Below are 9,790 nucleotides of genomic sequence, written 5' to 3'. Positions count from 1 at the left end.
GAGCTGCTTGTGTGAATTATGTAATGCTATACAGAAAACACAGATTCTGGTAAGGGAGCTGCAAGTTTTCAGTACTTTCTTGCAAATCAGGTAATGTGAAGCTTGGTATGTAAGTGAAGGACCAAAATATTAGAAAACACTGCTGTCCCTTTTTTCACATAGCTTATTTTCAAGTTGTGTCTGTGTGTGAGATGTTCACTGCCCCTCCATAAGTGGCGAAATTGAAGAACTACTAAATAACATAGTAACACAAATTCCGTAATTGTAATGTGTGAAGCTTTATTATCTGATCACCACTGGTTGCATAAGAACAAACTTTAGTACCAGGTTGTTTGTATCATCATCATCTTCGCCACCGTGCCCCCTTTTACACGTGTAAGTGGACAGAAGATGTAGAAACACCACTGCCAGTCGACGTTTATTTTGAAAGTCCTTGATTGAACTGCTGTTATTCTGGAGGTTTATTGCTATTGATAAGAAAATCACATTATCATAGGGATGATGGCCTGTATCGATATAGTCTATATTGTACAAATCTAATCCCATAGGTTGTTATTGGTGATGGATGTTTGGCAGTGTCAAGCCTGTGATGAACAAACCACACACACACACACACACACACACACACACACCCAAACACACACACACAACACACAACACAACCACACACACACACATACTACAACATACATACATACAACACACACACATACTACATACAACATACATACATACATACATACATACATACATACATACATACATACATACATATATATACAACACACACCAATACATATATATACATATAATCATGATGCGAATGGAAACCATGGAAGAGGAACAAAGGAAGTCAACCACAGCCAAAATACATCCAGAGAGTAAGGCAGGTCCTGAAAAGTCAGTTGAATGGTAAGAAAAAGGTCCAAGCCATAACATGTAAGCACTAACCAGTCATCAGATACCCGCTGGCCATCATAAACGGCCAAAGGAGGAGATAGAAGCCACAGATATAAAGACTAGAAAGCTCCTCAAACCACGCGATGGAGGGTTCCACCCCAGGTCCAGCCCCTGAGGCTAGACACTAAGCGGAAATAGGGAGGCCGAGGGCTAGTGAGCGTCAAGGCCACGGTCCCAAGGGTGAAACATCAGAAAAGATGGCCCGAAGGAATGAACTGCTAAGTGAATGTCCTCAGGGCAGCAGAAGGAGGAGGAACGACAACTGGAGGGACAAACCCTACATGGCATTAACACCGTCGAGAGAGGAAGTGGCCTGATATCAAGAAATCCTACCTGGCTGGTAATGCAGACTGACAGAAAACAGCACAGAGGCACTAATCATGGCAAGCACAAGAACAGCCATAGCACAAGAGCCATAGAGGCCAGGATCTACCAGAGTAGCCAGACCCAAAGATGCAGACTGTGTAAAGAAGCCCCCCCGAGACAGTCCAGCACATAGTAGCAGGGTGTAAGAATGCTAGCGGGATCAGCGTACATGGAGATGCCACAACCAAGGTGGCTGGGATAGTTATACAGGAAATCTGCAACCAGTAATGGAATAGAAGTACTTAAATCCCATGGGGGCCATAACCACAGAAGTGGCATGAAGGAACAACAGGGCCAAGGTTCTGTGGGACGTCAGCTTTCCAGACTGACAACAGGTCATGGCTAACCAACCGGACATAGTGGTGGTTGGACAAAGAGCAAAAGAGGGTATGGTGATAAGTATGTGGCGATCCGCACTGATGACAACTCCAGGAAGAAGACATGAGGAAACTTGGAAGGTATCAGGGTTGAAAGAGCAGCTGGAAACAGATGTGGAAGGGGGGGGGGTCCAGGGTTGCGTAGGTCCCCCGTGGTAGTGGGGGCACTTGGGGCAGTTAACCCCCAAACTGGGAAAGTGGCTCCAGAAATCCCAGAACAACATCTGTGACCCAAACACTCATCTCAATAAATGATTGGTGGTGGAAGAAAAAATAAACAGTCAGCTGATAAGGGACCAAAAGTTTTATTGTAAACACCCGATAACAAAGACAAAACAAAAATAAAATTATGGGAAATGAAAAAAAAAAGATCTCATTCTTATACAAGTCCTCAAAACGATCCATCATACACGGACCCAGTTTAATTATTCAAGTCATAGTGTTAATATAACATTTTGGTTGTAATGCTGTGTGTACATACAAAATATAGCAACTAAATAGGCCAATAAATGAGGTACAATTTAAGGAAATGGAACTTCCTCAATGGTTTCAATCTTTTTTTTAATCTTATCTTAAACATCAGAATGTGTACAAAATGCGTTTCTTTTTTTTTTTACCAACTGGTACGCTTCGGTGGAGGATACTTTTTTTTCCAACCATAAAAATAACTGACTCCTCACTTAGACAACAACCGCTAAAACTGGGTGCAACTTCTCTCAGGCATACAAATCGGCGTGTAACAGGGTGTCCTCCATAGTGCAAGCAATTTTTCTACTAAAGGTTAAAGTCAACACATCACACTGTGTCACCCTTCTTTAGGCATGCAGGGTCGACGCCGAAGTGCATGATTGGACAGAAATGCGGTGTCAGAAACATTCTACTTTATTTGTTCGTTTACAACACCAAAGCGGTGACAGGTGAGAAAGTAAAACGGGTGTCACCTCTTTGTTTCTGTCCCTCCACAAATCCATCCAACAAACTGACTATTAAGGTGTTTCTAGCGCACCACCGAGTCCCCAACCCTCACTTGGCCTTTTTTTTTTTTTTTTCACACCATGTTTTTTTTTTTTTTTGTACCACTCTTTCGGTGCAACCCTTCCTCATTCGGGAGGGATCTAAGCCCTCAAAATGACGCTGCAAATGGAAATGTCATAAATAAATTAGTAGCTTGGCAATGCACTATTTTATTCTCAATGGATTTCCATTGCAGCGTCATTTTGAGGGCTTAGATCCCTCCAGAAATAGAAGGGTGCAACGAAAGAGTGGTACAAAAAAAAAAAAAAAACATGGTGTGAAAAAAAAAAAAGGCCAAGTGAGGTTGGGGACTCCGGCGGGGCCGCTAGAAACACCTTAATAGTCAGTTTGTTGGATGGATTGTGGAGGCAGAACAAAGAGGTGACACCCGTTTACTTTCTCACCTGTCACCTGCTTTGTGTGTAAAAGAAACAATAAAGTAGATTTTTTTCTGACACCGATTTCTGTCCAATCATGCACTTCGGCGTCGACCTGCATGCTAAAGAAGGGTGCACACAGTGTGATGTGTTGACTTTAACCTTTAGTAGAAAATGGCTTGCAAATGGAGGACACCTTTTACACGACGATTTGTACTGCCTGAGAGAAGTTGCACCCAGTTTTAGAGGTTGTATAATTGTGAGGAGTCAGTATTTTTATGGTTGGAAAAAAAAGTATCCCCACCGAAAGATGTACAGTTGGTAAAAAAAAAAAGAAAAGCATTTTTGTACACCATTCTGATGTTAAGATAAGATTAAAAAAAGATTGAAACATTGAGGAATGTTCCATTTTCCTGTAAATTGTACCTCTATTATGCCTTATTTAGTTTGCTATATTTTGTATGTACACACAGCATTACAACAAATGTTATATTAAAAATATGAATGAATAATAAACTGTGGTCCGTGTATGATGGATAGTTTTGAGACTGTTATAAGAATGAGAATCTTTTTTTTTTTCATTTCCATAATTTTATTTTTTGTTTGTCTTTTGTAGGGTTACAATAAACTTTTGTCCCTTACAGCTGACTGTTTATCTTTTTCTTCACAATCATTTATTGAGATGAGTGTTTGGTCACAGATGTTGTTCCTGGGATTTGCTGGAGCCACCTCCCAGTTTGGGGGTTACTGCCCCAAGTGCCCCCACTACCACGGGGACTACGCAACCCTTGACCTTCCACATCTGTTCCAGCTGCTCTTTCAACCCTTGATACTTCTCAAGTTTCTCATGTTCCTTCTTCCTGATGTTGGCATCAGCTGGGATCGCCACATCTACACCACACCCTCTTCTGCTCTTTGTCCACCACCACTAGGTCCGGTTGGTTAGCCATGACCTGTTTTGTCAGTCTGGAAGCTGAAGTCCCACAGAACCTTGGCCCTGTTGTTCTCAGCCACCTTCTGTGGTAGGCCATCGGATTAAGTACTTCTATTCCATACGGGTTGCAGATGTTCCTGTATACTATCCCAGCCACTTGGTTGTGCATCTCCATGTACGCTGATCCAGCTAGCACTTACACCCTGCTACTATGTGCTGGACTGTCTCGGGGGCTTCTTTACACAGTCTGCATCTTGGGTCTGGTCTACTCTGGTAGATCCTGGCCTCTATGGCTCTTGTGCTTATGGCCTGTTCTTGTGCTGCCATGATTAGTGCCTCTGTGCTGTCTGTCAGTCCTGCATTACCAGCCAGGTAGGATTTCTGATACAGCCACTTCCCATCTGACGGTGGTACATGCCATGAGGGGTTGGTCCCTCCAGGTTGTCTGTTCCTCCTCCTCGCTGCCTGAGACATTCACTTAGCAGTTCATCCTCGGAGCCATCTTCTGATGTTTCACCCTGGACCGTGGCCTTGACGCTCACTAGCCCTCGGCCTCCCTATTCCGCTTAGTGTATAGCCTCAGGGGGTGGACCTGGGGTGAACCCTCCATGCGTGGTGAGGAGCTTTCTATCTTTATATCTGTGGCTTCTATCTCCTCTTTGGCCAAGTTTATGAGGCCAGCGGGGTATCTGATGACTGGTAGTGCGTACATGTTGATGGCTTGGACCTTGTTCTTACCATTCAACTGACTTTTCAGGACCTGCCTTACTCTCTGGAGGTATTTGGCTGTGGTTGACTTCCTTGTGGCCTCTCATGGTTTCATTAGCATCATGTATATATATGTATATATATGTATGTGTGTGTATTATATGTATGTATGTATGTATGTATTATGTATGTATGTATGTATGTATGTAGTATGTATGTATGTATGTGTGTGGTGTATGTATGTATGTATGTATGTATGTGTGTGTGTGTGTGTGTGTGTGGTGTGGGTGTGTGTGTGTGTGGTGTGGTGGTGTGTGTGTGTGTGTGGTGTGTGTGTGTGTTTGTTCATCACAGGGCTGACACTGACAAACATCCATTCACAATCACACCTATGGGATCTAGATTTGTACAATATAGACTATATAGATACAGGCATCATCCCTATGATAATGTGATTTTATTATCAATAGCAAGAAACTCCAGAATAACAGCAGTTCATCAAGACTTTCAAAATAAAAGTAGACTGGCAGTGGTGTTTCTAATATTCTGTCCACTACACGTGTAAATAGAGGTGGAGAAGATAATGATGATACAAAACAACATTGGTATAAAATGTTTGTATATGAAACAGTGGTGATCAGAATAATAAAGATCAACAACAATACGGTAATTTTGTGTTAATATGTTATTTAGTAGTTCTTCAATGTCGCCACTAGAGGGCAGTGAACACTCATCACACACAGACACAACTTGAAATAAAGCTATGAAAAAAGACAGCAGTGTTTCTAATATTCTGTCCTTCACTTACATACAAGCTTCACATTACCTGATTTGCAGAAAGTACTGAACTGTGCAGCTCCATTACCAAGATGTGTTTTGTATACATTACAATAATTCAAAAGCAGCTCTTTGTATTATATGCTGTTTTACATAAAAATAGCATAATATGGCTTTTATTGTGAGGATAAAGAGACAATACATGTTTTAAGTGGCTGTTAAGCAGTAAAAAGTGTTAGATTTGTTGCTGCATGAATCACGTTTTCTAAAATAGGCAGCGGTATACAAAATTGTGATTTTGCTCTTTTGTACGTTGCAGTTTTAAATGTGCCATTAAGTCCAACTGAGGTGTTCAAACCCAGGGCCCTTTTAAACACCCTCTGTGCATCCTCAGCAAGCATGTCAAGGAAAGCGTTGAGACCTTTGTAGGTTGTCATAAAAGAGAGGCCCATTGATGCTGGGATTCCTAAAACTGGAATGAATCTGGACCCTTCCTCTGCTACCATTAATCCAGCTGTGGTTGCACATGAAGAAGCAGCTTCATGATAAGGTCTACATAATGTTTTGAATGTTTTTTTGCAGCCAATGGTGAAATAATGACACTATCAAATCCTGAAATGGCACATGTGTGGTTTCTGCAAGTCTCTGCAGTGACGGGATATCAAGACCAAACCCAAGCACATATTGTGTGACAACACCAACCAGCAAGGCTACATCAACAGCAACAGAAAGCCCAGGAGCTGGTACAGCGGCAACAGCTGCAGATAGAGTTGCACAGTGTTTTATTTTGTCCTGAAAAGCCATTTTCTTCTTGTTGATGATCTCCAGGCTGATGTTGGGCAGGCAAACAGCAGAGCTTTCCTCTTGTGTTCAGGAAGTTCTCTCTCCAGGGTCTCCTCTAACAGATGGAAATCATACAGGTGGAGATCAAAGCTGGAGATCAGGAAGACTGTGGGGACGAGATATTTTGTTTTTGAAGACCTGTGTGACAAATATAGATATAGATATAGATAAGGCAGATAAGTTGTTTCTTACCAGTGGTGTAATTTAAAGTTTGCTAATGAACCACTGACTACAATAAATACTTTTACTATAATAAACATACTTGTGGTGAACAGCTTCAAATAGCTGTCAAATATTATGAATATCTAAAATAGAAGTGAGGACATGCAAAGAGAACGTTGCCTCATAGGATCTGTTTGTCACATGATCACAAAAATACAAAAGTTGTCTGTGTCTTTTATTATTTGATCTGTTTCCTGCTCAGAGTGGCTGATTGTTCAGAAAGTGCACCATAAAGCGCACACACAGAAACTCACAAGTAGCTTTATTTGTCAGAGAGGCAGCAGATCAAAATCTATCAGTTAATAAATCTGAACCATTTCAGAAAGTTTGTAATATTATGATACAATATTTAATACAAGAATAGTCTGTCTTATAAGCATAACACCTGTCAGTCCAGATTCAGCTCAAGTTCTTCACCACATCACGTCATCACAAAGAGTAGAATTACCTTCCAGCAGCTACACATCTGTGAAGTCACAAAGTGCAGCATCATGTCAGCTTCTACCAGAAGACTGGCCGGACTGAATGTCACAGTGAAAGTTGTCTGACTTAAGTGTTTTGAGAACTCAATACTTCAAATAACAGAGTATTGCAGGCAGGCAAACATGACATGACATAACTATTGTAATTTATTAAGTACACTGCTTAAAAAAATAAAGGAACACTTTTAATCAGAGATAGCATCAAGTCAGTTCAACTCTGGGATATGATCTGAGACGACACCCAAAACAGGAATGATTTTACAGGTGGAGGCTGCTGACATTTTTCCTTCCTCACTTTTCTGACCAATTTCTCATTAGTTTTGCATTTGGCTAGGGTCAGTATCACTGTGGGTAGCATGGTGCAGTACCTGGACCCTACAGAGGTTGCACAGGTAGTCCAACTCCTCCAGGGTGGGACATTAATATGGGCCATTGCCAGAAGGCTTGCTTTGTCTCCCAGCACAGTCTCAAGAGCATGAGGAGATCCAGGTGATGGTCAGTTAATCTAGGAGACCGGGACAGGGCCGTAGAAGGTCCTTAACCTATCAGCAAGACCAGTATCTGCTCCTTTGTGCAAGGAGGAACAGGATGAGCACTGCCAGAGCCCTACAAAAGACCTACAGGAGGCCACTGGTGTGAATGTCTGACCAAACAATTAGAAACTGACTTCATGAGGGTGGCCTGAGGGCCCGACATCCTGTACTGGACCCTGTGCTCACTGCCTGGCACCATGGAGCTCTACTGGCATTTGCCACAGAAAACCACAATTGGCAGGTCTGCCATTGGGCGCTGTGATTTTACAGATTAGAGCAGGTTCAACCTGAACACATGTGATAGATGTGAACAGGTCTGGAGACGCCATGGAGAACGTTTAGCTGCCTGCAACATCATTCAGCAGGACCGGTTTGGAGTGGGTAGTGATGGTCTGGGGAGGCATAACCCTGGAAGGACACACAGACCTTGCAGGTTAGACAACCGCACCCTGACGGCTATTAGGCATCAGAATGAAATCCTTTGACCCATTGTACGCTGGTGCAGTGGGTCCTGGGTTCCTCCTGGTGACGACAATGCCCAGCCCATGTGGCGAGAGTATGCAGGCAGTTCCTGGAGGATGAAGGAACTGATACCATTGACTGGCCCCTGTGCTCGACTGACCTAAATACATAGAACACTTATTGGACATTATGTTTTGGGTCATCTGATGCCGCCAGGGTGCACCTCAGACTGTCTAAGAGCTCAGTGATGCCCTGGTCCGGTCTGGGAGATCTCCCAGGACATGTCAGGCATGCATACATGCAGTGGAGGCCATACAAACTACTGAGTACAATTATGAGTTACTACAAAGACATTTGGCAAAATGGACTAGCCTGCCGTAATTTTTTTGCTTTGATTTTGGGATGTCTTTGAATTCAGCCTCAGTTGATAGCTTCATTTCCATTAATGATGTGGCATCCTTGTTCCTAACACATTATCCAGTCCATATCAGGAAAGATATCCGGCGTGATTTCTTTTCCTGTTGAGATCTGATGTGTTTCAAAGTAATTTTTTGAGCAGTGTATAAACAGAGATATAGTTTGATCTTGTTATATGTGATTTTTTTTTTTTAAATGAGAATCCAGTAATTAACTTACTATTATTGTAATAGAAGACAAGTGACAAGTTACATACCTTGAATGCAGTTTTCCCTGATTTGTGTGCCAGAGTATTTTTTTCATTGAACTCCCCTGACTTCTTTCCGCAGCTCTTAAGTTCTCATCATCTTTGAATATTTCATAATATTTGACAGCTGTTTGAAGCTGTTCACCACAAGTATGGTTATTATAGTAAAAGTATTTATTGTAGTCAGTGGTTCATTAGCAAACTTTAAATCACACCACTGGTAAGAAACAACTTATCTGCCTTATCTATTATTCTAATATTTAATTTATCTTAGAAATGATCAAATATTTGTCACACAGGTCTTCAAGAACAAAAGATTGCGTCCCCACAAGTCTTCCTGATCTCCAGCTTTGATCTCCACCTGTATGATTTCCATCTGTTAGAGGAGACCCTGGAGAGAGAACTTCCTGAACACAAGAGGAACGCTCTGCTGTTTGCCATGCCCAACATCAGCCTGGAGATCATCAACAAGAAGAAAAAGGCTTTTCAGGACAAAATAAAACACTATGCATTTATATCTGGAGTTGTTGCCGGTGTACCAGTTCCTGGGCTTTCTGTTGCTGTTGATGTAGCCTTGCTGGTTGGTGTTGTCATACAATATGTATTTGGGTTTGGTCTTGATTACCCGTCACTGCAGAGACTTGCAAAAACCACACGTGTGCCATTAAAGGATTTGATAGCTGTCATTATTTCACCACTGGCTGCAAAAAACATTGAAGACATTAATGCAGAGCTTATCATGAAGCTGCTTGTTCAATTTGCAAACATATTTGGATTAATGGCAGCAGAGGAAGGGCTCAGAATCATCCCAGTAGTAGGAATCCCAGTAGCAATGGGGCTCTCCTCTATGACAACCTACAGAGGTCTCAACACTTTCCTCGACATGCTTGCTGAGGATGCACAGAGGGTGTTTAAAATGGCCCTGGGTTTGAACACCTCAGTGTGACTTAATGGCACATTTAAAACTGCAGCATACAAAAGAGCAAAATCACAATTTTGTATACCAGCTGCATATTTTAGAAAACGTGATTCATGCAGCAACAAATCTAACACTTTTTGCTGCTTAACAGC

At 42.0% G+C, this 9,790-nt stretch overlaps 1 protein-coding gene across 1 annotated transcript in view; it reads left to right on the top strand.

The window, feature by feature from the left end:
- The window catches only part of LOC109137018 (interferon-inducible GTPase 5), a 14,131-nt gene extending 4,347 nt beyond the window's left edge, over positions 1-9,784 (top strand). Inside the window, exon 3 of the mRNA XM_027276382.1 lies at positions 9,019-9,784. Coding sequence (XP_027132183.1) covers positions 9,019-9,665 — 647 coding nt within the window. The 3' untranslated portion in view covers positions 9,666-9,784. The remainder of the gene's footprint in view (positions 1-9,018) is intronic.
- The last annotated feature ends 6 nt before the right edge of the window (positions 9,785-9,790 follow it).

This window comes from Larimichthys crocea, unplaced genomic scaffold (assembly GCF_000972845.2).
Source record: "Larimichthys crocea isolate SSNF unplaced genomic scaffold, L_crocea_2.0 scaffold367, whole genome shotgun sequence".
Classification (NCBI taxonomy): Eukaryota; Metazoa; Chordata; class Actinopteri; family Sciaenidae; genus Larimichthys; species Larimichthys crocea.
Note: the sequence above shows the minus strand (reverse complement) of the source record. Positions and strands in the feature narration are given on the sequence as shown.